This window comes from Acomys russatus, chromosome 8 (assembly GCF_903995435.1).
Source record: "Acomys russatus chromosome 8, mAcoRus1.1, whole genome shotgun sequence".
Classification (NCBI taxonomy): domain Eukaryota; kingdom Metazoa; phylum Chordata; class Mammalia; order Rodentia; family Muridae; genus Acomys; species Acomys russatus.
Window position 1 is genome coordinate 7,935,482 of NC_067144.1, and position 27,517 is coordinate 7,962,998.

At 45.5% G+C, this 27,517-nt stretch overlaps 1 protein-coding gene across 1 annotated transcript; it reads left to right on the plus strand.

The window, feature by feature from the left end:
* The first annotated feature begins 353 nt into the window (after window positions 1-353).
* Ahsg (alpha 2-HS glycoprotein) lies at window positions 354-7,968 on the plus strand. Its single transcript, XM_051150768.1, has 7 exons — window positions 354-658; window positions 2,253-2,363; window positions 2,651-2,735; window positions 3,056-3,219; window positions 4,734-4,835; window positions 6,637-6,720; window positions 7,316-7,968. The coding sequence occupies exons 1-7, from the start codon at window positions 446-448 to the stop codon at window positions 7,610-7,612; spliced, it is 1,056 nt and encodes a 351-aa protein (XP_051006725.1). The 5' UTR covers window positions 354-445; the 3' UTR covers window positions 7,613-7,968.
* The last annotated feature ends 19,549 nt before the right edge of the window (window positions 7,969-27,517 follow it).

The following is a 27,517-nucleotide window of genomic DNA, read 5'->3' on the forward strand; positions in this document are numbered from 1 at the left end:
CTTGAAGGAGATCAATTGTCAACATTAGAAGATTTATCAAACTCTTACGTATTGCCCTAGCATGCCACCCCAACTGTACCCTGAGCTGGCCATGTCCATTTCACCCCTCAGGCAGCCTCCTTTGTCTGCTGTCGTCGCCGTGTTCCAAGCAGACTTTGGAATATCTTCCCCCGCAGCAGCATTGACTTTGGCAGGTTCGTTGGGGGGGTAGATGGATGTCCTAACTTATTTGCTTTTCCAGAGCTGTTGTTTGCATGGATTATTTGGCACCAGAACAAAAAAAAAAAAAAAAAAAAAAATCATCCCACGCCCTTATGCAATTCCCTCGACAGGCCCTATCAGATAAATGAAGCCCTGTCCCCTCTCTATTGGTCTAGCCCTCCAAGCTGATTGTCTGGGCTGGTCCTGATAGTTGTCCACCTTCCAGAGCCTCTCAGGAGTAGCCATGAAGTCCCTAGTCCTGCTCCTTTGTTTAGCTCAGCTCTGGGGCTGCCAATCTGCTCCCCAGGGGACAGGGCTGGGTTTTAGAGAAGTGCCTTGTGATGACCAAGAAGCAGAGCAAGTAGCTTTGATGGCCGTGGACTACCTCAATCAGCATCTTCTTCATGGATTCAAGCACACCCTGAATCAGATTGACAAAGCCAAGGTGTGGTCTCGGGTAAGTGAACCTGCCACGAAGGAGCCCAAAGATGCCAGGTTTGGGGTCTGACCCGGTGCTTTGAAGGCTAGCATCTCCCAGGGCGGATAAAGCTGCAGCAGAGGCAGATCTCGTCTTAGAAGGGAAATGGAGCAAGAGAGGCCACATCAATGCCTCACAGAGGATGTTCCTTCCATAGTTTCCAGACCACGGGTGGGCGGTGGGACTTGCTGTTTGGTTGGATTCCTGTTTGCTAATCTGAAAGTCACTTTCTTGGCTAAACGGAAAGAGGCGTTTGACCAGTGGCTATGTGTGACAACCCTTTGGCACAGATCATTTCTTTAAACCCCGTACTTTCCCTTGCTCCAGACCTGTGGGGTAGCCATGCTGTCCTTGTACCTCAGATATCAGATGCTATGGTGCTAGCAGTTTGAAACCATAAAATCGCAAATATTTGTCTGCTTTCAACATGCGAAGTTGGAAAGTCCATAAAGATAAGAACAGCTTTGTGTCATTAGAAACGTGTGGTCTAGGAGGGAAAATAAGATGAACATCAGGATGCCCAGACTGAGGACTGACATCCAGCAGTACCAAGGATTAGCTGGTGTAAAGCCAGGGTTTAAGAGTTTTAAGAGCACTTTGGTAAAAGACATACTGACCAGCTCTGTGCAGATTACACCCAGTAGACATACTGGAGAGAAAGCCATGAGTGAGCAGTGTGTGCTACAAGCAGACACGGAAGGTCCATGGGATGCCCAAGTAGAGCAAGAGGCTATAGGTCTTCAGAGGGTCATTTGGAGCATCCTGCCCATAAAACCCAGCACATCTACTCATGGCAGTGCTGAGGTCTCAGGCAGAGCTGAAACGAGGCGGAAACTAAGATGGGTTGAGGTCTGTGAAACTCTGTGGGAGTTTCAAGATGTGAAGGGGGAGTACATAAACAGGTGGGGTACTGAACTCCTCACGGGGTCCCGCAAGTTTCCCAGATGGCTACCACACTTAGTTACAACAGTTCCCTAGCCTCAGAATAGACAGGGGGGAAGGAAGCAGGAGATAGGACTCTGTGCATTCAAAGCCCAGTCAGCTAGACAAAAGGAAAGGCCAGGGGCGCAGCAATAGGAACCTTTAAAGAACAGAACACCAAAAGGAGAAGGGAGGAACATGGACAGGTAGAGAGAAGAAAGAATGAAGCAGAACGAGGGATAGAAAAGTCATAGCAAAGATAATAAACTGTAAAGAGAGCTCAGGTATAGGACAGTCCCCCCAAGCGCCCCCACACACACCTCCTTCCCTCATTTCACACCTGCCTTATCTATAGTGAAAGATAAAAACCAGAACAACAATAACAAAAACAAACAAACAAACAAAAAACATTGCAGAGCTAGAAGGGGTTGAGACTGGTGAGGCTGGCCTCTTCTCACTCCTCCCAAAGTTCACGCAACCCCCAACTCCCCCAACTCCCCCAAGCCCCCAACCCTGCACCTCCACCCCCCCAACCCCACCTGCTCCCCCATTCCCCACCCCCACCCCCACCCCGCCAAGCTCCAACAGGAGTTCCCACTAGCTGAAACATGCTGGGTCAGAAAGTGCATGCTCATCTCTTCCGTCTCCACAGCGGCCCTTTGGAGAGGTGTATGAGTTGGAAGTAGACACGCTGGAGACCACCTGCCATGCTCTGGACCCCACCCCCCTGGCAAACTGTTCTGTGAGGCAGCTGGCCCAGCATGTGAGTGCAACCTTCCCGTGGGTGGGTGAGGCCTGGCAATCAGAGTTCAGCAAAGTGCTGCTTTACCCAGCCCGCAGCGGCCATCTCAGGGAAAGATGGCAACCTTCCCTGAGGCTGATTTCTACAACACTTGAGCCTTTCCTCTTGAAGCCCTCCCCGAAAGCAGATTATAATGTTGTGAAGGTGACCTTGGACAGGTGACCTCCCACAGCCCTGCTAGGATGCTCCCCTGAAGAGAAGCCACCGTGCAGTGCTCTCAGGGCGTCAACACGGGGTTTCTTTCCCAGGCGGTGGAGGGAGATTGTGACTTCCACGTTCTGAAACAAGATGGCCAGTTCACTGTGATGTACAGCAAGTGTCATTCCACCCCAGGTCAGAGGGTGTTTCCATTTATTTTTATCTCGTAGAATGAGCAGGGAATCAGAATAGTTTTTTAACTCAAATAGTTTTCGCCTCGTTGGTGAGGATTCTGGGTCCTGGGATTCTAACACCATTTTCTTAAGGAATTCGTTCTTATGGGTGAACATTGTGCCCGTGGCTGTGACTTGGTGAAGCCTCATACAGCTGCTTGAAAGTTTAGGGGGAAAAAAAGGGGTGCTGCACTGGAGCATGCATAGCCCTTTCTAAATAAACAAGCCGTAGTGAGTGCATTGGAGAACTGCAGTTAAGACCCCTTTCATCTTTCTACCCAGACTCTGAAGAGGATGTGCGTAACGTGTGTCCATATTGTCCACTCCTGGCCGAGGTCAATAACAGCAGAGTGGTGCATGCTGCCAACGCTGCCCTGGCTGCCTTCAATGCGCAGAATAATGGAACCTATTTTAAACTGGTGGAGATTTCCCGGGGTCAAAATGTGGTAAACACTTAAGACTCTTTTGGTAGATTTGGGCAATCTGGTGGCCCTTGGGGGACTGTGTGGGAGTGACAACTGGAAGATAAGGGGACATTGATTGAAAAGGATGGGGGTGGGGTGGGGGAGGGGCTGTAGGATTGTGAGGAACCCCAAACTCTTAGCAACCCTGTCCCAAGCTGAGCCACTCCAACATAAGTCAGCCCCAAGCATCAGGCAGGCAACAACCTGGCTTCCTGGCTCTACCTCACAGTTAGTGGCAGGATTCTCTGTTCAGACATGGTACACTCATTGGATTCCACACATTCACCACCCTACCTCTAACATGTGCACCGGGCAGGGGGAATCAATACTAACAAAGGTATGGGCCCATGCATACATGGGCAGGTTGAGGTTGTGAGGGGGACCATCTAATTATACAGCCAAAGGTGAACTGTTTGGGGGCAGCAGAATTGTGGTGTCCAGGAATCTTGGCAATATGGAAGTAAGGCAGGACATACTTGCAAATACATTAGTATAGCTGGTGATTCTGTAATTCCTGGAAAATGCCCATCCTATACTACATCAAGTAACAGATGGTTCTGTGCTTGCAAGGCTTCAAGTGTTGTGAGGAAGGAAGCATCTAGTGCATTTCTCACTAGATCCGGTGGCCAGCCTAGAATGGCCCAAACATTGAGTTCCAGTGGTTGAGGGCCAGACGATGCTGGGTTCTCATCCCTGCCTGTCTAAAGTTGGCCCTTTGGCTTCCTGTTTCCCCTCTGGAAACTTACCCCTGCCCTGAGGGATGAACAATGAACACTTGCTCATACTTTGAGAAGACTCAGCTCCTCCATCCTCAGCCCAAACTGCAGAACACACTCCTTCCAGCTGCCCAGGGCCACACACATAGCCTGTGTGATCTGTGTTCTCTCAAACTGTGCTGGATCATGGCCTTCCCTCCCCCCTCCCTCTCTCTCTCTCCATCCTTCCCCCTCCCTTCCTCCATCCCTCCCTCTTTCCCTCCTCCTCCCTTCCTTCCTCCTTTCCCTCTCTCCCTCCCTCCCACACTTTCTCCTTCCCTCCCCCTCCTTCCTTCCCCCTCCTTCCCTCCTCCTCCCTCTCTCCCTCCCTCCCCTCCCTCTCTCTCCATCCCTCCCTCCCCCTCCTTTCTTTCCTCCTCTCCCTCTCTCCATCCCTCCTCCCTCTCTCCATCCCTCCCCCTCCCTCCCTCCATCCATCCCTCCCTCCTTCCCTCCCTCCTCCTTCTATCCTTCCTCCCCTTCCTCTCTCCCTCCCTCCCCCTCCCTCTCTCTCCATCCCTCCCCCTCCCTCCATCCATTCATCCCTCCCTCCCTCCTTCCCTCCCTCCTCCTCCTATCCTTCCTCCCCTCCCTCTCTCCATCCCTCCTCCCTCCCCCTCCTCCCTCCTCCTCCCTCTCTCCCTCCCTCCCCCTCCCTCTCTCCATCCCTCCAGTCTCTTCTTGCTCCTCACATTCCAGATCATCTTGCCTCACATGTGTTTTCATTTTTTTTGTTCTCAGGATGTCCCACCTTCTACTCTTGTGGAGTTTTTAGTAGCTGCCACTGACTGTACCACTCAAGAGGCCACAGATCCAGCCAAATGCAACCTCTTGGCAAAGAAGGTGAGTGGGCCAGATCCTGGCAAACCTGGTAGTAGAACAAAGCATATTTCTGCAAAAGAAAAAATAAAGTACAAAATGTTGACTTGTAAAGCTGGAGAAATGGCTCAGGAGTTAAGAGCACATGCTTCTGTTCATCCAAAGGACCCAAGGTCAATTCCCAGTACCTAAGTCAGGTGGCTCACCTTCACCTCCAGCCCTGACACTCTGACCTTTGCAGGCATCTGTATACATGCACGCTCATGTGCACACATGGATTTAAGAGAAAGTCAAGAACTCTGCCATACGAAACCACCAAATTCTAAGCAAAGGAAGAGAAAGCAGAGAGATGGAAGGAGGGGATCAGAGAGACAGAGAGAGACACACATGGAGAGACAGAGAGAGACAGAGAAACAGAGAAGGGGGAGGGAGGGAGGGAAGGAGGGGAGGGGGGAGAGACTCATACACATAATTGAGAATAATAAAATCAAGTCTTAATTTTTTTTGATGTCCACTTGATATGTGGCTGGGTGGCCTCACCTCACCCTTTAAGTGTAGACATCAAACTCTCTCGCCTATGAGAAGCATATGAAGTCAGATGAAGGACAGTAGACAGTTCCCAATGCAGCCTTTACCTGTTCCACTGTTCTGTGAGGAGTAGATTTTCTAGGTGTGCCTCTGATACTTAGAAACATTGAGCCTTTGAGACAGTCGTATCCGTTTGTAGAGCTTTGGCTTAAAGAGAGTTATCAGAGTGTTTGGCCAAAATATGTCCATGAAGTCGATATATCATAGATAACTAATGGTCAAACACAGAGACAATATCCCAGTGTTCAACAAGAGTATGCCATTGAATAATGTGTGGAACATAAGCGAACAGAAAATTGTGCAGGATAATGACAGAGTGAAAAGAACATTTCTAGATATGTGATGATGAAGGATACCAAAGTCACATGTATGATGACTTCAACTCATAGTTTAAGATGTATTCAGTAGAATTTTTTTTTAAAGTTTAAAAACACAATCTGGGCAGTGGTGGTGCACGCCTTTAGTCCCAGCACTTGGGAGGCAGAGGCAGAAGGATCTCCATGTTCGAGGCCAGCCTGGTCTAGAGAGTGAGTTCCAGGACAGGCAGAGCTGTTACACAGAGAAAGCCTGTCTTGAAAAACCAAAACCTAAACAAACAAACAAAAAGCAAAAACAAAACAAACAAAAAACCCAACACACCTGTGTTAGCAGCAGCTCTCCCTATGTCAATACCATCTCAGAGATTTCAGGCAGATGCTCTCAATCTCACAGTGTTTCTGTATAGTCAATGATGTATATCGAATTGCATACCATGTGTTTGTCTTATAATCAAAACCCAAAAGTTTTATTTGAAGCAAACTTAGGGTTTATTAGCTGAGATATAAGGTTTGTTAAGAAAGTGATGGCTAGCCAGAGGCACGCGCCTTTAATCTCAGTACTCAGGAGGCACAGGCAGGTGGATCTCTGACTTTGAGGCCAGCCTGGTCTATAGGGTGTGTTCCTGCACAACCAAGGCTACACAGGGGAACCCTGTCTTGAAGAAGAGAAAGAGAGAAAGAAAGAAAAAGAAAGGAAGGAAGAAGAAAATGACAGCTTAGATGGGGGACTGACATACATGGGCACAGGTTAGCAAAAGAGTGTTGCCCAAAATTATAAAACTTAAAGGGGGAAATTTTTAAAAGAAAAGAATTAGAAATTTAAGGGTTTTTTTGCTTCAATATATTATGCCGTCATTGAAACTGGGGGAGAGCCACTTTCTTTGTATCATTTACAATAACCCCTTTCTTTCTGGGAACAGCAATATAGCTTCTGCAAAGCGACTCTCCACCAGAACCTTGGTGGGGAAGACGTTTCAGTGGCCTGCACAACATTCCAAACACAGGTACGTTCACAAGGTTCTTCCGAACAGTGACCCCCCCTCAACACTTTGGCAGTGGACTAGCCATCAGGGAACAGCTGCTCTCCTGCCATATGCCTCAAAGTAAAACATCACACTGCAGCACGTGGACCCATCCCCTGGGTGAAGAATATCCCAACCCTATCTTTTCCCTCTCAAGCTCTGGTGGCTACGAGGAAGAACAGTCCTCCTGTGTAGCTGGCAGAGCCACCTTGTTATTTGTGAAAGTTGGGAGTGCTTGTCCTAGTTACAGAGACCAAGTGGGCCAATCTGCCTGGTCCAGGCACACTTGGCGAAGGGGGGAAGGCTCTCTATGGGCGAGGAGCTTGTAAACAGGGCTATGTTTGTGGAAATCTACTGGGACTAGGGTCATACTGGTGAGACTGGGGCCCCATAGGCCAGTTACTTCCTCCTGTGATAATCCTAAGTATCACTCTAGTTCTTTTAAGCTAGCTTCTTCCCACCCAAAAATCATTACTGTGAGGAAATAGAGAAGACGCAACCCAGACTCATGGGAGCCCTGATGGAGCAAACCGCCCTGCCTACTGAAATGGTCCTCTCTCTACCTGTTCCACTGTAGCCCCAGCCACAGAGTGTCAACACAGCAGATCCTGCACCTACAGTGGCCCAGGCTGTGCCTGCAACCCCACCGGTTGGCTTACCCGCATCCTTGATGGTAGGATCGGTGGCTGTTCCTCCAGCCCACAGAACACACTATGACCTGCGCCACACCTCTTTACCTGCGGTCTCTGTGGAATCAGCCTCAGGAGAAGCTCTTGGCCCACCGCGTGTGGTCCACCCTAGTGGTGCTGGCACTGGTGCTGCTGCTCCGGCGGCCCGCCTGTGCCCGGGGAGGATCAGATACTTCAAAGTCTAGGCTAGACTCAATGAAATAAAGTTTTGGCAGAGAGGGCATGACCCCTATTGCATCCAAGATTGGAGATGAAGCTGGGGAGCTTGTCCGCTGACAAAACAAGTACCACATTGCAGCTTGAATTCCAGTTCTTTTCATTCCTCGGAGAACAGGGGCAGAGAGGTGGTGACCGTATTTGATGACAGGCGTAAAGCCAGCAGCAGCACTGCCACTGTTGTGCCTTCTCACTGACCTCATTAAAAAAAAAAAAAAAATGCAACTGTGACTTTCAAAGGTGCTCTTGTTAATCTTATATCTACCCATAAATAAAAGTGCCCAGAGGAGCTTTCTTACCTAAGAAGGTTCTGAGTGCAAATGTGGTCATGATCATTGCCTGCGTCCTTCCAGTCTCCCTGTGTGTGGTCTGTCAGCTCAACAGACACACCAGCGTTACCTTAGTAAAGTCTGCATGAGAACACAAGCAGAACAGAAGCAGGAAGCGGGGTGGGGGGTAGCGAGGGACTCTGCTGGGCTGCAACAATCAGGGAAGCATGAGACCAACATGTGATCCAGGCCCATAGGAGATGAGAAAACAGTTCTGTTTGCGGATGAAGGACCGAATCGTTGTTAAGGAGGGCCTGGTGTCTAGACTTTGTAAAGGCAGAGATTTCTGTCTTTTCCCTACTCTCAGGTAAAGCCTCACTTTCACTGGATTTGCTCGTTATGCGTGTTTAAATTATGTCTTGATAGGTGGGGCTGGTGAGATGGCGGTGGCCTTGTAAAACTAATAACCAGAGCCAACCCTTGCTTGGAACCCACAGAAAGGTGGAAAGGGAACCGACTCCACCCACAATGACCTCCCGTGTGTACTGTGTGTGCTTCATGTATGAAGCAGGCTTGGTTGTGCTAGTTCACTTAAGGTCTGGTTTCAGAACAGTTACAGAGGGGAGTCTGGGAAGGTGGCCTGGAAATGTCTGTAGACGTTCTCAGATACCCAGACGGCATGGTGGAGTAAGTGACCAACCATACTTTTTGGCTACTTTATTGGGTTCTTATAGCTTGACCTCCCTTCCACCCTAACCCCTTCCAGCTCCTCCCCCCCAAACACTAGGTAGGTGAGAGAGAAGGTTGGAGGGGGAAGGGGACATAGATCTCTTTTTAGGAGTGCCACGCATTTCTAGGGACAAGTCTACCCTTTGTTGTCAGGATATCCCCAACCAGCAACAACAACCAGAAAGGGGGCAGCAGGGGAGCAGCAGTAGCCACTTCCCTTGGGCCGCCAGCATCTTTATACCCTCTCAAGAGTCCCCAGAATTCCAAAGATAAACAAACTGTCTTCAGCTGGCAGAATCACGCCCCTGCCAGAGCACAAGACAAAACATAGTCAGCTGCCATGGACAAGCCAAAGCCACCTCAAATCTCACACGTGGGGTTAAAACAAAAACATATTCACATAACATAACTGGGTTTTTAAAGAAACCAAAATTCTCACTACAAGTCCCCAGTGTAGGGTGAGTCCTAGGCAGTGTCAGTTTTGTTTCCATGAACTCATTCCGATATCTCACTCCTGGGCCTTTCCAGGCAGAGTTTTCATGTATAAACTAGCTGAGTGGCCACACCGAACCCAAGAGGACCAAGTCAGCATCACTACCTCCTTGTCACCTGCCTTGAAGTTTTGTCAACGTTGCAGAAGAAAAAGGAATGCTCAGAAAAGTAAGACCGTTGTGGGGGATCACAGCACCCAGGTAGAAAGAGGATATGGACAGCTGTGCCAGATGCTGCCAGGGGAGCAGACAGGATACGGACTGACAAAAGCTACTGTTTAGTTGGTGACTGACCGAGAGGTTATGGTGCCCACTGGCTGGTGTGGCTGCACCAGGAGGGGTAAGCTGAATGTCAAAGGTTGCCCACTGGGACATGATGAGGAAAAAGAGGGGCAGGTAAGGTCCCCTCTGTCAAGCAGATTATGAAGGGTACAAGAGATCAAATATCATATAAAAGTGTAAACAATGGGGAAAAAGGATTCTCCTTTAAGAAAAATGATTCTAGCCAGGCAGTGGCACACACCTTTAAACCCAACACTCGGGGGGGGGGGGGGCGGGTAGAGACAGGTGGATCTCTGAGTTCAAGGTCAGCCAAGTCTGCATAGTGAGTTACAGGACCTCCAGGGCTACACAGAGAAACCCTGTCTTGCAAAAACAAAGTTGGAGAGGGTAATGATTCTGAGTGCAGTTAGGGAAACAGGAAAAAATGGGAGAGAACAAATGATGGGTGAATATTAGCGGGGCTCTTTTATGGCAATTCTAGTTTGTCTTTTTGGAAGCTCACCAGAAGATCCTAAAGCGGCTCTTCTCACACAGGACTGCAAAAGAGTCATCTCTTTCCCAAGCTTGCTACACAGAGGAGTGGCTGTGAGACTACACTGAATACTGGAGATCCCCCAGTGCAGATAGCAAGGGTGCAACCCAAAGTAAGTACAAAGAAGGATATTTATTGAGTTGTTCTTACTTAAGAAGCAGCTGGGTCCAGGAGCTCAAAAGATAACCTCAGATCTCAGCCTGCCTCTTAGCCATGCCCCTCTCCCTCTAACATGGCCACCAATATCCTTGCATCTACCCAACCCTCCTTGATGGAAGACCACCCGAGACATCAAAGGAAGGAGCATTTTTGGGCCAGAAGAACAGGCACATAAGACTCTGTGGCAGGAAGTAGATTGATGTGGTTAAGGATAGGAGAGGCTGGGCTGAAGAAGAGAAGGGAGAGAGTGGAAATTAAAACAAGAATCAGGCCACAAGTGGCCCTGATGTCTCCAGGGGGAGTTGGGGTGTTGATCCAGAGGGAAAACACTAATGGGAGTGGTGATGTCTAATCTGCATGAAAGAATTGAGGGTGGGGTATCTGGAGAGATGGCTTAGCAGTTAGGAACATTTGCTGTTCTTTCAAAGGACCTGGGTTCAGTTCCCAGCACTGGTCTGCTACTCCATGCCAAGATGTGTGTGTGTGTGTGTGTGTGTGTGTGTGTGTGTGTGTGTGTGTGTGTACATATATATGCATATATACATATATATGCAGAAAAACACCAATAAACATAAAATATAAATAATTTTTTAAAGATCCCATTCACACACCATGCTCTCAGCCTGGGGTGCAGGGAAACAGAACCACACCACACCCCGACAGTCATTTGGAAGTGGCGACATTTCTTTGGAATGCCATTGACATTTAGAGGTCAGACAGCAGAGCTAGCAAACATTCTGAAATGTTCAAAACAACCCTGACAATGATTAATCAATGTCTGGTTATTAACTGAGTGCCAAGAGCACCTACAAAGTCACTTGCTGGAAAGTGCATTGAAGCCACAGGTTAGGACAGAACTAGAGCCTTCTAGTAGGGAAAATGAATATGAACTAGTCCAAGGTGGTGAACAGCAGATATGATACAGATTTGGAAGTTGAGGTCCCAGAGCTTGCTGTTGGATTTAGTGTGGCAACATTAAAAAAAAAAATGACAAGGTCTGGAACTGGGAACTTTGCCAACTGGGGTGGACAGTGAGCCCCATGAGTGCAGTAGGACGTGTTTGTTTGTTCCATTTGACTTAGTTCAAATCCTCTCAGAGTTTTCCTGTCTAGCTGACACGTATAATTGCCTCATGACTTTCAAAGAGGCAGTTAGGTCAGACAGACCTGCAGGAGCTGGGCTGCACAGCTTCGCCTTCCTCCTGCTGCCCTCCTGGAAACAGGTGCAACAAAGTGTGAGGACAAGGAGATGCTACAAACGTACACATGGAAACCTCCTGACACCTTCTAGGTGTACAGCTCTCTCTCTCTCTCTCTCTCTCTCTTCTTCCTCCTCCTTCTCCTCCTCCCTCTCTTCCCCTCCATCCTTCTCTCTGTTGCCCTGTCTGTGTGTGTGTGTGTGTGTGTGTAGATAGATAGATGATAGGTAGAGGTAGAGATATCCTTCCCGCTCTCTGATTTCTCTTTCTTTGCTTAGAATTTGGTGGTTTCAGAAGGCTGGTTTTTTTGTTGTTTTGTTTTGTTTTGTTTTACTTTTTCTTAAATCTATGCTGTCCATTTGACAAGACTGCCCTCTCCCGTGACTATCAGTCAAGCACAGATAAATACCTCAGTGCTTTGCTCCAATTCAGATCCTGGATCCAGCGTGGCACCTCCTCCAATCGCCTCCAGAATCTCCTCACTTGAATTTTCCAAGAAGGGTTTCCTGGGCAATTTATCTTCTGTAAACAATGCTAGCTGGAGAACTGAAGCCGAGGCCATGGAGGAATGCTGCCTGCTGGCTCCATACTTACGGCTTGCTCAGTTTGCTTACTGCACATCTCAGACTCTCTTCCCAGAGGTGACACCACTCACAGTGAGGGGCTCTTCCCTATCAACCATCAGTCAAGAAAATGACCCAATTTCAACCTATGTGATACATCAGTCAACACCAATTTTGGCTTTTTTTTTTTTTTTTTTTTTTTTTTGAGGTTCTGCTACATAGACCAGCCTCAGTTCCCAAGTGCTGGGATTACAAACACACAATCCATTATGCCTGGCTCACGTCTATCAGTTCTATAAAATATTGTTGGTGCTGGAACATACTATTTTTTCCCACTTGTAGCTGTGCTTTCCCTACCTGGGTCTGAGAAATATTAAGAATATGTGACATGCTGTGATGGATTGAAAGGCTTATTGTAACAATGTGTGTGTGTGTGTGTGTGTGTGTGTGTGTGTGTGTGTGTGTGTGTGTAATACTTAGTCAGGACCTGATGACTCTAGCCCTCTTCTTGTGTGGCCTGAAAAAGCTAAGAATGTCTACAATGTTCATTATAGTATTATTTCCAAGAACAAAAATTACAAATAATATAAATTATATATACTTACTGTATATACATTATCCATTTAGCTAATATTGTGTCAGTTCCATGGAATACTTCACAGAAATGTAAAATCATGTCATTAAAAGTAACAAACGAGCACTAGCTCTCTTCCTGATGACCAGGGTTGGGTTCCCAGCCCCTACAAGGCTATTGAATATCTGAAACTTCAGTCCCAGAGGATCTGATGCCCTCTTCTGGCATCTACAGGCACTACATACATGGAGGCAAAACACTCACACGTAAAATAAAAGTAAACAACTTTTTTTTTTTTAAAGACAGGATTCTCTGTGTCGCCTTGGCTGTCCTGGACTGGCTTTATAGACCAGGCTGGACTTGAACTCACAGAGGAGCGCCTGCCTCTGCCTCCCTGCGTGCTGAGATTACAGGACTATGCCACTGTGCCTAGCTTAAACAAATCTTAAAACTTAAAAAGCAACAATTTAGCCAGGCAATGGTGGCACATGCCTTTAATGCCAGTATGTGGAAGGCAGAGGCAGGTGGATCTCTGTGAGTTTAAGGCCAGCCTGATGTATAGAGTGAGTTCCAGGAGAACCAGGGCTATAGGAAAAAATGCTATCTCAAAAAACCAAGACAAAACAAAACAAAAAAGAATGTACCTAGGAAAATATTTAGAGTATATTAAAATAAAAGGAAAGATTTTAAAATACCATACAAACATATGAAGATATTTAAAAAGGAAAAGGAAATCCTAACCTATTGGTAGAGATTATGTCTGGATTATGGAATTTCTTTACTCAGTATTTGCTATTTGCTAACTTTTCTATAATCTCATGCATTACTATTTTGATTTTTGTTTGTTTATGTGTTGCTGGTATTGAACTCTGGGCCTACATGCTAGGCAAGTGCTGTGCCACCAAGCCATGTTCCCAACCTTCCTGCACTACTTCTGAAGAAAAACAACTTTATTTTATTTTGTATGTCAAAAGCAGAGTTCAGTAACTTTGTTTTTGTAAAGGCCTGTTCAGTGGTACTTCCGGGTCATGAGCCACTTGGTCTCTGCCTCAGCCATTCAGCTGGGTCATGTTGAGAGGGAGACAGCCTGGATGGAGCATCATTTATGTGTGCTGCTTCTAGTTGGATTTATGTTAAAAATTAACATAGAGGTGGAACTGGCCTTCGCGTGCTTTTACAAAATGACCCAAAATTGCTGAAAAGGAGGAAAGTGGGGTTAGGAGAAAGAAGCATGGTCGGAGACTAGGGCAGGGCTGACATGGAGTTGGGTGCTAGCTCCTAGAATTCAGACAGTCAAACCAGGCAAAAGCTAGGATGTGCTGTGTGGGCTGGTAAATTCATCTAAATAAAGGCAGCGAGAGTTGAGGGCAGGTATACAAGCTGAGTGCCAAGGACTGACCACAGAGATGGAGAGACCAGGCGGTCAGAAGACAGCAGTGACAAGGATGGGGACAAGATGTTTCCCCCACAGACACCCACGTCCTCTAAGCCACTGGTTCTCAACCTTCAGGATGCTTCGGCCCTGCCATCCAGTTCCTCATGTTGTGGTGCCCTCTAACCACAAGGTTATTTTTCTTGCTACTTCATGACTGTAATTTTGCTACTGCTATGAACCGTAATGTAGAGCTCTGCGTGTTTTTCAGCGGTCTATGAAACCCCTGGGAAAGGGTCGTTTGAGGGGTCGTGACGTCCAGGTTGAGAACCACCGCCCTAAATAAATTCCACTGTCTCCTAATAGCACCATCAGTTTTGTCACGTACCTTTGAAGGACACCAGGTCCAACCTGTAGCAGCATGTGAATTGTTGATAAACAAGTATACACATAACTAATAGTTGTACGTACGTTAGTGATATGAAACAGTATTTGAGAGCTAGAGATGTAGCACAGAGCTTCACAGAAGAATTTCCAGCGTGGGCAAGGCCCTGACTTCTATACTCAGTGCTGAAAACAAGCAAATTCCATTTTTATCGATGGCTACATAGTTGACGACTTTTTTCTTTTTTTTTTTATTAATTTATTCATATTACATCTCAATTGTTAGCCCATCCCTTGTATCCACCCATTCCTCCCTCCCTCCCTCCCGCTTCCCCCCTACTCCCCTCCCCTATGACTGTGACTGAGGGGTACCTCCTCCCCCTGTATATGCTCATAGGATATCAAGTCTTTTCTTGGTAACCTGCTGTCCTTCCTCTGAGTGCCGCCAGGCCTCCCCATCAAGGGGACGTGGTCAGAAATGGGGCACCAGAGTTCGTGTGAAAGTCAGATCTCACTCTCCACTCAACGGTGGAGAATGTCCTGTCCATCGGCTAGGTCTGGGTAGGGGTTCGAAGTTTACTGCCTATATTTTCCTTGGCTGGTGCCATAGTTTGAGGAGGACCCCAGGACCCAGCTCGCCTGTAGTTGATGACTTTTAATGGATGAATAAAGTCCATGCTCCTCGCCCAGCCGTTCAGAATCTTCCATCTCTACAGAATCTGCTCCAGTCCCTTTTCTGTTCTATTTCTAGACTGTGCCAGGAGAGTTCTCCAAACACATCCCGAGGCACCATCTCCATGTACCTTCCCGTGCCCTGCCTACCCTCCTACCCCATCCACCACCAACATCCATTTAAATACTGTTCCTAGACTGGAGGTGGTTTCCAACCTGTGGGTTCAAGACTCCTTTGGGGGTGGAACAACCCTTTCATGGGGGTCACATATGTCATGCATATCAGATATTTCCATTATGACTCGTAACAGTAGCAAAATTACAGTTGTGAAATAGCAACAAAAATAATTTTATGGTTGAGGTCACCACAACATGAGGAACTGTATTAAAGGGCTTTAGCGTGAGGAAGATGAGAACCACTGACGTAGACCATCTTACACGCCCCTCTCCAGAAAGTCTTCCCTAAATCCAATGCAAACGCTTTCTCTCTCTTTGGACTTGTTTGGTGGGACAGAACCCTGGCAACCCTGTTTCGTTTCTCTGTGTGCACATGCAGCAGCTGGTCTGGTCCATTTTAATTCATCTTCATATTATTTTCTCCTTGTCCTTCTAAGATACGGTCTTATACTCAGGAAGGCTCCATGTCTTCTCAGTGTCAGAACTGCCTAGAGTGAAGCAACACTCCTTCAATCTCCATCTTCTGAAGGGAGGAAGCAGGTCTATACATTCTCACTGAGGGTCAGAGTAGCATGCTGGGAAATGCTTTTGTATTATTGACATGAGGCTGCCATTGTTGTCCTCACTTTAATTGCTACGACCCTCGAGGACCCTTCTGTGTTCATCAGTGGCACTGGCCACTCTCCTTCCTACCCAGTTACCTGCAACGCTCTGCCCACAGCTCTCTTCTGAATCTCGCCATCTTCTTTTCTCTACCTCTGCTTTATTATTATTATTATTATTATTATTATTATTATTATTATTATTATTATTATTATTATTACTATTATTATTACTATTATTATTACTATTACTATTATTATTTATTCACCCTATGCTGTTAATCACCCTCTTTTCCTAGCCACACCCTCTTGGAGCAGATGTCTTTATCCCGGTTAAAAAAAAAAAAAAAAGGTTGCCCCACCTCACTCTGTATTCATTTTTCTTTCTTCCTTTTTTTTCCCACCCATCTTTTGTTCATCTCTCATTAACTTTGATCGGCTCAACTTGCTTTTCAGGTTCACTGTGAATGCCAGTGCCTCTGTCTCCACATTGTCCTATCTATTAGACACACCCTGGTTTCACTTCATTGTCTTTGGGCTCCAGCCCCCATCAGTAGTTTCAGTGATACCTACTTCAGCATCCTCTACAGGCCTTGACCTTTCTCTCTCTCTCTCTCTCTCTCTCTCTCTCTCTCTCTCTCTCTCTCTCTCTGCCCCGCTTCCAGCCTGAGGGTCTCACTGAAGGGGGTTTCCCTGCCTCTGTTCTTAATGCATTGACACAAGTTGCTCTGTGTCCTTAGATGGGGCTGCGGGAAGGCCCTGCCAGCATTCTCACGATCTCTTCATGACTCTCTCCCAGTCCCTATGGCTGGCTAATCTACGTTTGCCACTCTCAGGTCCCTGATCACATGCCTGTGTCTCGGCCCTCAAAAGATGAACATCTCAGTCGCCAAATAAAATGCTGTCAGCTAAGAATCCCCTCCAGGATATTTGCAAGTCATCCGGCCTCATCTTCTTTGCAGCTCCAAGTGTTACCCGCCCCCTGTTACACCCTCCACTGGCACCTTCCCTAATTACAGCTGTGTACTATGCAGCAGCAACAAAGGCTCTTGGGGAGTGCACCATCAGAGACCCCCTCTTCTTTCCTTCCTTCATTTCTCTCTTCCTTTGCAGTTTTGTAACTTTATCTCATTCACATTGACGGTCTGCAGTTTTGTTTTTTTTTTTAATACCGTGATGGGGCTATAGCTTATAAAGTGTCTTAGTTAGGGCTTCTGTTGCTGAGATGAAACACCATGACCAAAAGCAACATAAGGAGTAAAAAGGGCTTTATTTTGCTTACATTTACATTTTGACATCACAGTCCCTCGTTGAGTGAAGTCAGAGCAGTAATTGGAGCAGAGCAGGAACCTGGAGACAGGAACTGATGATACAGACACTGCGGAGGAGTGCTGCCGCATACCTGCTTGCTCCTCGTGGCTTGCTTGGCCTGCTTTCTTATAGCTCCCAGGACCGCCAGCCCAGGGGTGGCTCTGGCCAAAGTGAGCCTGAACCTTCCACATCAATCCCTAATTAAGAAAATGCACCCACAAGTCAGTCTGGTGGGAGCGTTTTCTCAGTTGAGGTTCTCTCTTCCCAAATGACTCTATCTTGGGTCAAGTTGCCATAAAACTAGCCAGCACTCGGTCATTAAATCCTTAACCTTGTTCTGTTTTCTGGACAAACCTACATGGGTAGAACATGGAACACGCTCAGATACTTGCTTGAAGTTGGCACCAATGTATACATCCGAAGTTCTTCACTTCTTAATGGCAAGTCTCTAGATCTCATGAGACAGAGAGGGTCTTTTTCTGTGTAGCCTTGGATGTGCTGGAACTCACTAGGTAGACCAGCTGGGCTTGAGCTCACAGAGGTCCACCTGCCTCCTGAGTGCTGGGATGAAAGGCCAGCGCACCTGGCTAGGGAAATACTTCTCGAAGCTCCAGATTGTAAAAGAAAGGGCATTCACAGAGGAACATGACAGAGGTTATTTACACACAACTGCTCAGACAGGTCTCCTGATAGAGTCTAGAGATACAGTCAGTAAACAGAAGCTGTGTGTGGCCGCAGCTGGTGTAGCATGTGTACTGTTTGATCGTAAACTTCTTTAAGAGGCAGAATGATGACAAAAGCACGGTGTGGTGAACACACAAACTAACTCTCTCGTTTGCTATTGTCGTCAAGGGGTAAGTATGGAACTGTTGCTGGGCAATCTGCTCTGACAGTCTGCTTAGCATCGTCAGCAAAACATGCGAGTGTGCTGTGATGCTCCAACTGGTATCATGTCACTGGGTGGTGAGAAATGTTCTGTTCCCTTATAATCTTAAGGTCCGCAATTGACCACAGCATCTGTACAGCCTGTCAGTGTGCTTGTATCTGTTCAATTTCCCTCCTACCTACTATTAGCCTCACTCTTTATACCTACTATAAACACTTTCAGACAATCCTCAAGAGGTACTCTTTCCTTGACCAGTGATCTGCGCTTCCCTCAGGCCACTTCCCCTACTCCTCCCCATCCTTTTAGAGAACAAAGTCCACTTTTTGTTTTAAAATATTTTTCCTAAATGCTACTGCACTGGCTTCTGTATGTCAACTTGACGTCAGAGAGGAGGGAGCCTCAATTGGGGAAAATGCCTCCATAAGATCAGGCTGTAGGCAAGCCTGTAGGGCAGTTTCTTAACTAGTGATCCATGGGGGAGGACCCAGCCCATTGTGGGTGGTGCCATCCCTGGGCAGGTGGTCCTGGCTTCTATAACAAAGCAGGCTGAGCAAGCCATGGGAAGCAAGCCAGCATCCATGGCCTCCGCATCAGCTCCTGACTCCAGGCTCCTGCCCTGCTTGCATTCCTGTCCTGACTTCCTCAATGATGAACAGTGAGGTGGATGTGTAACCCTCCCCAAGTTGCTTTTGATTATGGTGTTCATCCCAGCACTAGTATCCCTAACTAGGGCATCTACATTCTTTTTTAAGTATGGTGATTACGAGCCAAAGAGAAGTCTCAGCAGTTAAGCACACTAATCCTCTAATCAGAGGACCAGACTACAAATCCCAACGTTCACATGGGATGTCTCACCACTGCCTGTAATTCTAGTTCCAAAGAACCCTACATCTCTTTCTGGTCTCCATGAGTGTACACACACACACACACCCCAAAATATTTTTATTTTTACTATTATCATTTAATTATAATATTTCTTAGTTCTTATTCCTCCTTTCAAGGACTCCCATATACCCTTCTCTTTCAAATTCATGGCCTTGTTAGTCCTCAATATAACCTATTTGGCCCATTTCATGTTATTTGTATGTGTGTTTTCGGGGCTGATCAGTTGCGCTGCTGCACTCTTTCCTAGGGAAGACACTGCTCCTGCTCCCAGCCATCCTCTGTTGCTTGCAGATTTTTGTGTAGTGTTGAGGCGTCATGGACTTTCCTCTGTGCATTTGAATGATGTTCAAAATACATCGTTTTGCTGTCAAATACGAACACAAATAGCCAAACACTAAGAATATTACATTTATATAATTCCTGATTGTGTTATGATTCTTCTCACTATAGGTAGTTTATTGTACATATGTGTAATAATACAAGTGTATATGTAAAAACTAAAAATGCATCGAAAAATAAAGTAAGCATAAGAGAATTTTTTTAAAAAACCAAAAAACAAAATACAACATTTTTAAATGTAGGAAAAAAAAGAAACCAAAAGCAATAATAAACGCTTCACTCAGTCCATCACTCAAATTGCAATGTGTAAGCATTTTCCTGTATTGTATAAACCCACGAAATTTTTCTTATATTGCATTGCCCTCACTCTCACCCCTTATAGGGTGTTTTATAAAATACAATGTGATCACACTATAGTCTGTTCCATTTTCAATATATCATTATGACAAACTTTTTTTATGTTACTAAAAGGACCTCTTCAATCTCCATTGTAACAGCAGCAGGCTTGCTAGCAAATGGACATACTACAGTTTAACAATTGTGGGACCTTCAGGTAGTTGCCACTTTTTCCAGTAGTAGATGGCTTGACCTCAGATGTGTTGTATAATTCACCTACATTTATGAATACTTTCTATGGCAGGATTCATAACTATAAACAATATTCCAAAATAATACCAACACAACTCTTGATACTTTTTAATTATTTCATTTTTAAATTTTTTATGTGCATTGGTGTTTTGCCTACATGTGAAGATGTAAAACTGGAGTTACAGACAGTTGTGAGCTGCCACGTGGGTGCTGGGAACTGAACCTGGGTCCTCTAGAAGATCAGCAAGTACTCTTAACTGCTGAGCCATCTCTCCAGCCCAATAACTCTGGATATTTACTACCAGCTTTCAGAACAGACTTCTTCATCAACACAGCCCAAATATGAGTCTTCCCTTCCCATCCGAGGATGGATCCTTAACCATTACTTGACATTATCATTTTCCCCAGAAACATTAACTTTTAACTGACTTTCTTGTTTATATCACATCTCAGCCCACTAACTGAGGCTCATATTTACACAAATACAAGATTGCTTAGAAAAAGGGAAGAGCTGGGCATGGGGGCACATGCCTGTAGTCCCAGTACACGGGGAGGCAGAGGCAAGCAGATCTCTGTGAGCTTGAGGCCAGCCTGGTCTACAAAGAGAGTCCAGGGCAGCCAAGGCTACACAGAGAAACCCTGTCTCAAAAGAAGAAGAAGAAGAAGAAGAAGAAGAAGAAGAAGAAGAAGAAGAAGAAGAAGAAGAAGGAGAAGAAGAAGAAGAAGAAGGAGAAGAAGAAGAAGAAGAAGAAGAAGAAGAAGAAGAAGAAGAAGAAGAAGAAGAAGAAGAAGAAGAAGAAGAAGAAGAAGAAGAAGAAGAAGAAGAAGGAGAAGAAGAAGAAGAAGAGAAAGAAAAAGAAAGAGGGAAGAGCTGATATTTTCATTGCTAAACCATTAACCTGATGATGTGTGTCCTTTCTTGCTATTTAGTCTCACTGTCTGCCTCCTCCTACTTAGACATCCTTTTCTGTCTTTATCTCCTCTGCAATCCCTAAACTTTTAGTACTAAGAGTCCCACCTTTATTCTTCACACGGTATGCTTTCATTCTTTTTTTTTTTTTTTTTTTTTTAGGTTTTTCAAGACAGGGTTTCTCTGTGTAGCCTTGGCTGTCCTAGACTTCCTTTGTAGACCAGGTTGGCCTTGAACTCAGAGAGATCCACCTGCCTCTGCCTCTGAAATGCTGGGATTAAAGGCGAGCGCCACCACGCCCAGCAATGCTTTAGTTCTTAATCTTACCCAATCTTGTAAATCTGATGTATTTAGTGGACTTCATAATATTTTCAATGTCCCCCTATTTGCCTTGAACCCACAGCATGTGTCACTCTCATCACTGTGCTGACAAGGCAATTCCAGGAGGAAGGGCTTATTTTGGTTTACGGTTTCAAGCAGTTCTCTTCTTAATCCTTGGCTCTGTGGTGAGGCAGTGTCATGACTGTGGGAGCATGTGGAAAAGACTCCCGTCATTGTAGGGCAGGATCCAGGGCGCAGGGGAGGAACCAGGTATGTTCTTCAAAAGTACATGTAAGTCCTGAAGTTTCCATGACCTCCCAAAAGAGTGCCACGAGCAGGGGCCACATCCTCAACACATTTGCACAGCATGTAAATATGCAAGAACCTGTTTATCTTCTGCTTAGTGCTGGACCCTCCATCAACCCCATGTCCCCTCTCCCATGTGTTGCTCTCTCCCTTAAAGCCAAGCTTCAAAGACGCTGTCTACACTTGGCCTGTTCAACACCTGAACTCCCACTCACCGTTTCACTACAATCTGCCTTTTCCCCCCTCACCATTCCTCTGAATGGTTCCTCACCTCCCTGATGCGGTGACCCTTTAATACAGTTCCTCATGTTGTGGTGACCTCTCCCCCAACCACAAAATTATCTTCGTTAGCTACTTCAGAATTATAATCTTGCTACTTTCGTGAACATGGTCTCAAGTGACCCCTATGAAAGGCCCATTTCTACCCCAAAGGTGTTGCTACTCACATGTTGAGAACCGCTGCTCTAAGGTCTGTCTCCAGATACCTCCTGGGCTCTGAAACCAATAGATATATTTAAATTCTGTTTTCTGAGCCAGATGTGGTAGTGCACACCTATAATCCCAGCACTCAGGAGGTAGAGGCAGGCAGGTCTAGAAAGTGAGTCTAGGACAGCCAAGGCTAACACAGAGAAAACCCTGTCTGGAAAAAAACAAAACAAAACAAAAATCCCATTTGGTTCTCTATGGTGTCTCACCTTCGGGCCACAGTTTCCTTTATGGATCCGGTCTCTCCTTGGTTTCCCAGCAGGCCTTTCCTACTGACCCTCTCACTAGCTCATCTTCCTCTGCTTTCTCCTAATGCACAAGCTTTCCTGGAGTCTCATGTCTGCCTCTGCTGAGCTTGTGCCCTAGTCCCTATCTGTCACTGCTGCTGCTGCTGCTGCTGTGCAATCTCTCTATACTTCAGGTCCACACTAGGCATGGTGATGCACTCCCATAACCCCAGGTAGGAACTAAAAGATCAAGAGTTCGAGGTCATCCTCAATTAAATATGGTAAGTTCCAGGCCAGCCTGGTACACACGCTATCCCACAACAAACAAACAAACAAGGCTTCAGATCCATAATGCGAGCATCAATTATAAATCTCCACTTGGCCCCCCTACACATACGGAGCTGACAAACTGCTTGGTCCTCAAGTGGATCCTCTAACAGTTGGAGCAGAGGCTCTGTCTGACTTGGCCTCGTTACCTCTCTCTGGATCCCATTTCCCTAGCAGGGTTCTTGCTTCAGTGAAAGAGGAGGCATTTAGTCCTGATGTGACTTCATGTGCCAAGGTGGTTTGGTACCCGGGGAGGGGGATAATGGGGGAAGCGGGTGGGAGGGGGCATTAGGAGGAGAGGAGGGTGCTACAATTGAGATGTAAAATAAACAAATAAATTAATTTTTTAAAAAAGATTTGTTTATTATGTATACAATGGTCTGTCTGCATGTACACCTACAGGCCAGAAGAGGGCATCAGAGCACATTATAGATGGTTGTGAGCCACCATGTGGTTGCTGGGAATTGAACTCAGGACCTTTGCAAGAGAAGTCAGTGCTCTTAACCTCTGAGCCATCTCTCCAGCCCCTCATAAATTAATTTTTTAAAAAATTCTCCATGTAGGCCATTTAGGCATTCCCCAGGCTCTTTGAGCATCCCTCGGGCCCTTTAAATTAAGCCCAAAACTCCAATCTTCATACTTCTCCCTTTCAACTCTGCTGGACTTCTGAGGTGGGGAAGAATAGGAACAGCTTAGCATCCTGGACTCTGTTTGGCTTGAGCATCAAACACAAGCTCTTCCTAGAAGTGCACATAATAACCTGTTTGCAACTTGAACCCCGCCATGAATCAGCCTGTGTGTACACTTACTTGAGCAATGGAAATAGTTCACTCCCTCTGGTAACTTCCTGTTTCTATTCCCTTGACAATTCCCTGTTTCTATTCAGACATGTGCTGCATCACATCCTGAAACCATGTGAGAGATGGACAAGTGAGGTCAGCGATGCTTGTTTGGGGTGCATGTTCAATGTGGCAAACTGTGTCCTCTGAGTGAGCTTTTAGGGTGAATCTATTTATTCTGTTTATTACCTTATGTGTATGATTATACACCAGCATACACGGGCTTAGAGCCACATGCATCATGGGAAAGGAGCATGGCCAGGTGAACTGCTTACATAACCCAGGTCTTTCAGCCAGGACAGAGAACCATCCTAGCTACACCCTTAGCAAGCAGCTCCTCCTGGTAGACATCATAAAGCACCCAAGCAGTAACCTGGGGGGGGGGGCTCTTGAGTACATTAAGCCAGGAAGCCCCCTGATCACTTGCAGCACATCTGACCCACACTGTCGCTTTCCTTAGTCTGAATAAATCTTCCTTTTTACCTATACAATCTGTGTGTGCTCTGTCAGCCCTTTGACTAAGACACCAAACACTGGACATGGCTGGTCCAGACAGCAGCCCTCCATAACACCCTCTGGCATTGGCAACAAAAGGCCTTGGCACAGTCACAGAGCTTTGGACCATTCTGGGCCATTCTCAACCCCTCCCTCTTCACCACATTTGATTGTGCATTGAGACTTGATTTCTTGACTCTTCAAAGCAGCTCAGATCCATCCCTTCTGAATTACCATCTCTGCTACAGGTTTCCCTCTCTCGGGACTGTGTCAGTCAGGGTCCAGTCAATTTTAACAGACCCAGCGAGAGGCATTATAAGCAACCGCATTATCTGATTGTGGGGTCCAGACATATGGTCCCCGGAAAGCTGTCTCCATGCTGTTTGGTTGGGGGGCGTTGTCTGGAATCCAGGATGGCCCTTCAGGAAAAGAGCCACATCTGGAACAGAGGAATAGAGAGCAGACCGGCAGCCATGAGTATGAGCCCAAGTTCACAGGCTAGGCAGATGTTTCATTGACCATGACCTTGATGAGAAGGGCATGCTATAGATTCTGGGTCCTTTACACATAGAGGCTTATGCTAATCACCACAGCCCAGAGGCCCCCTGGTTCCTGCCTGTCCATCAGTTTTGCTGGAAATGTAGTCCAGTGGGAGAGCATCGCATTGCAAGGCCCTGGATTACATTTCCAATACTATGAAAGTAATATAAAACAAAAAATGTATAATGATCATTAAAATACATTGTGTGGTTCAGTACGGTAATTTAGAACTTGATTTATGTGGCCTGTTGTGGTTATCTAAAAACATTCTTTTCTTCACATAGGCCATAATCACTAGTTTTTAAAACTTAAAAAAAAAAAATTTTTTTTTAATGAGCCTTGTTCTTCAACTGGAATCCAGTTTGTTGTGAGATTCTTACAATTGAGGCAGAAAAGTCTTACATACTAATAAATGCGAATACAGTGTCCTGATATATTCTTTATAGAGACTACAAGAGAAGGAATTTCCCCAGATAAGTTACCTTTATTTTGTAGCGCCAATATAAGTAATATACATCAGAGGAAGTAATTAGGAGACATTTATTTTATTAGTGTAATTTCAGAGAACTTTATTATTTTCTGAGCAGTTTCCATCTTAAGACTATAGTGACAATTAGCTTTGTTCAGAGTGTCACTAAAGTTTAATTTAATCAAGCAAGAATTTTTCAAAGTTCTGTTTGATCTTTCTTACCCTGAAAATAACGGTGAACCTATTGTCTACATTATGTTAGGCAGAAATGCACTTATTGAAAGCACAGCAGGAACTATACTTGACTTTCTGGTAGTGTGAAACACGTTTTTTTTTTTTTTTTTTTTTTAATTGTGCATGCCTGTAACTGAAATGTTATAGAATTGTAACACTGTAGGGACTATAGAGTTATACTTATTAGCTCTCAATAGATTGATGCACAACAATTTTTCATGTAACAATCCTTATCCAAGTGCTCTCTGTCATGCAAGTAACAACACTGACTGCCTGTTTAGTGGTTCACAGACCACTGTGATCCTTGAGACTGTCCTGTTCGTTTGTATTAAAACTTGGGTATTGTGAGTTAATACTTTAGTATAAACCTGTCAGCTGTTACACAGTAAACTGTTGGGATTCACAGTATTTATGTGCTAATGGTGAATTTTGAAGCGACTTTACTACAGTGACTAAGGGGGAAATTACATTGGATGATTTGACTTGAAAATTCATATTGTTGGAAAAGTCTTGTCTGTTGGCGTTTCTAAATTGCTTACACCGTACGTTCCCTTAAGGTTTTTAAAATTTGGTTTTGTTCCTTTCCAGCAGTCATTTTTCTGCCTTTGTCTGTCACAACTTACATTTTATAGGCCTTAGAACTGACGTGTGCTTGAACGCTTGGTTTTCTTGCATTGATCACTCGACTCTTGTGTGGTTTGTCATGAGGGATGTGAGCCTTTCACTTCGTCACTACGTGAATGCCAGAGTAAACACTCCGAGTCAGCAGAGCAGATTCTGTAGGCGTTCCAGTGTTCTTAACTGTGACACAGTGCCTATCGCTTTGAGGACGCTTAAATTACTAGAGGATGGAAAATAAAACGTTGTTGTTTTGGTGTTTGTTACAATATTACAGAATATTTTGGGTTTGTGGTCAGTGAACTTTGAATCGATAAATAGTCTCTAGGAACATTCATCAAGTGTGAACTCTTGCAAAGGAATTTTGTATCTCGACTCATATATATTAAGTATATCATCAATATAAAAATAAGCATTATTTGCTTTATATATATAGATAGATATAGATATAAAAAATTAAAAATGGAGAGATTATGGCTTGGTGGTAGAGCAATTACCTAGTATGTCCCAGGCCCTGAGTCCTATCCACAGTAACAAAACAAAAAGCCGCTTATACTATTTGGGGGCTGATTGATCAAAATTATTTCCAAATTCAGGTATCTTAACTCCAAAAAGAACACTTTGAAAATCATGTTGCTACTTGATGGACATACAGTCAGATACCCCTGGTGCAAGGGGTGCCATCGCTAAGTATGTCAACCTGTCCTCACAAAGTAAGCTGTCTTATCTTTTATCCCTGGCTGGTCATTTGCAGGCCTGTCTTGTCTGTGACCTTCCATAAGCCTTGGGAGCAAGTGATTTTTTTTTTTTCAGTTCTTACCATAGAATGGCTTGAAATTCAAACATTCATTTAAAAGGGTGTGTTTGTGCATGTGTGTGTGTGTGTGTAAATGTGTGAGTGTGTGTTGTATGTGTGAGTGTGTACATGTGTGTGTTTATGTGTGCATGCATGTGTGTGAATGTGTGCATGTGAATGTGTGAATATGGTGTGTTTTTCATATATATGTTCATGAGTGTGCATGCATGTAGGTGTGCACATGTATGTATCACTGCATATGCATGTGTATGTAGGTGGCCACGCCTATGTGGATGCATGCAGAAGGAACCAGTAGAAAGTGGGCTTCTGCCTCTATTGCTCTCCACATTATTGACAGTCTCCCACTGAAACAGAGAGCTTCCTTTTTGGCTGGCTGGTCAGTGAACTCCCAGCATCCTCCTGTCTCCTTCGCCCTCCCTTGCAGCACCCCTACGTTGGAGGCTTCTGCAGCCATGTCTAGTTTTTTTGGGTGAGTACTGAGGATTTGAACTCAAGTCCTCATAGTTACAAACAAGCTATCTGAACCCATCTCCCTGAACCCTAAAAAGCCTTCTCAGTGAAGTTTGGGGTTTGGATTCCTAGACACCTGGCTCTAGTTCTCCTGAGTCTACAATACTTGTTTTGCTTGGAGGCCTTGAACATGTGACCCGTCTGAACGCCCCAGTTCTTCATGGAATTAACTCCTTTTCATTCTTCAAAGTTCATCTCAGACACCAAGTCCTTCCAGAATCATTGTTAATTCTACCCACTCCACCCCGAACCCCACCCCGGCCAGGTCTGAGTCAAGGCCTAACCTTTAGACTATCTTTTGTGGTTAAACTCAAAAATTATAATTTTTGCTTCCTAGGACATTGGTATACTTTCTAAAAACACTTTTTTAAAACCTACTATTATTATTGTTTTGTGTGTAGGATGTGTGGCCTGCGTGCCAGGGCACATGCCTGAAGGTCAGAGGGCAACTTTCAGAGTCAGTTCTCTCTTCCTGGCTTTCTGTGGGCTCACCAGGCTCAAGGTGGCAAGCACTTTGCTCACTGAGCCATCTTGCCAGTGGGATAAGCTTTTTCGTTCTTCATCCTCAGCACATATAGCATGGGGCCTGTCACAACGCTGATGCTTCCCCTCACCAAAGAAGAACTTAGGACATTACTCACATGAAGGACCATCCTTCTTACCCCTCAGAATCCAGATCCATAGCCCAAGGAGGAGCCTGGGATGTGAAGCTTCACAGCCCCTCCCCGCCCTTGCATGAAGAAGGTTTTGTGTTTACGGTGC

What these genes read in the sequence shown, in the direction of transcription:
- Ahsg (XM_051150768.1), top strand. Translation starts at nt 446, where the DNA reads ATGAAGTCCCTAGTCCTGCTCCTTTGTTTAGCTCAGCTCTGGGGCTGC. An exon ending in TTTCCCGGGGTCAAAATGTG is followed by an intron (nt 3,220 to 4,733) that starts GTAAACACTTAA and finishes TTTTGTTCTCAG; the next exon opens with GATGTCCCACCTTCTACTCT. An exon ending in GCACAACATTCCAAACACAG is followed by an intron (nt 6,721 to 7,315) that starts GTACGTTCACAA and finishes GTTCCACTGTAG; the next exon opens with CCCCAGCCACAGAGTGTCAA.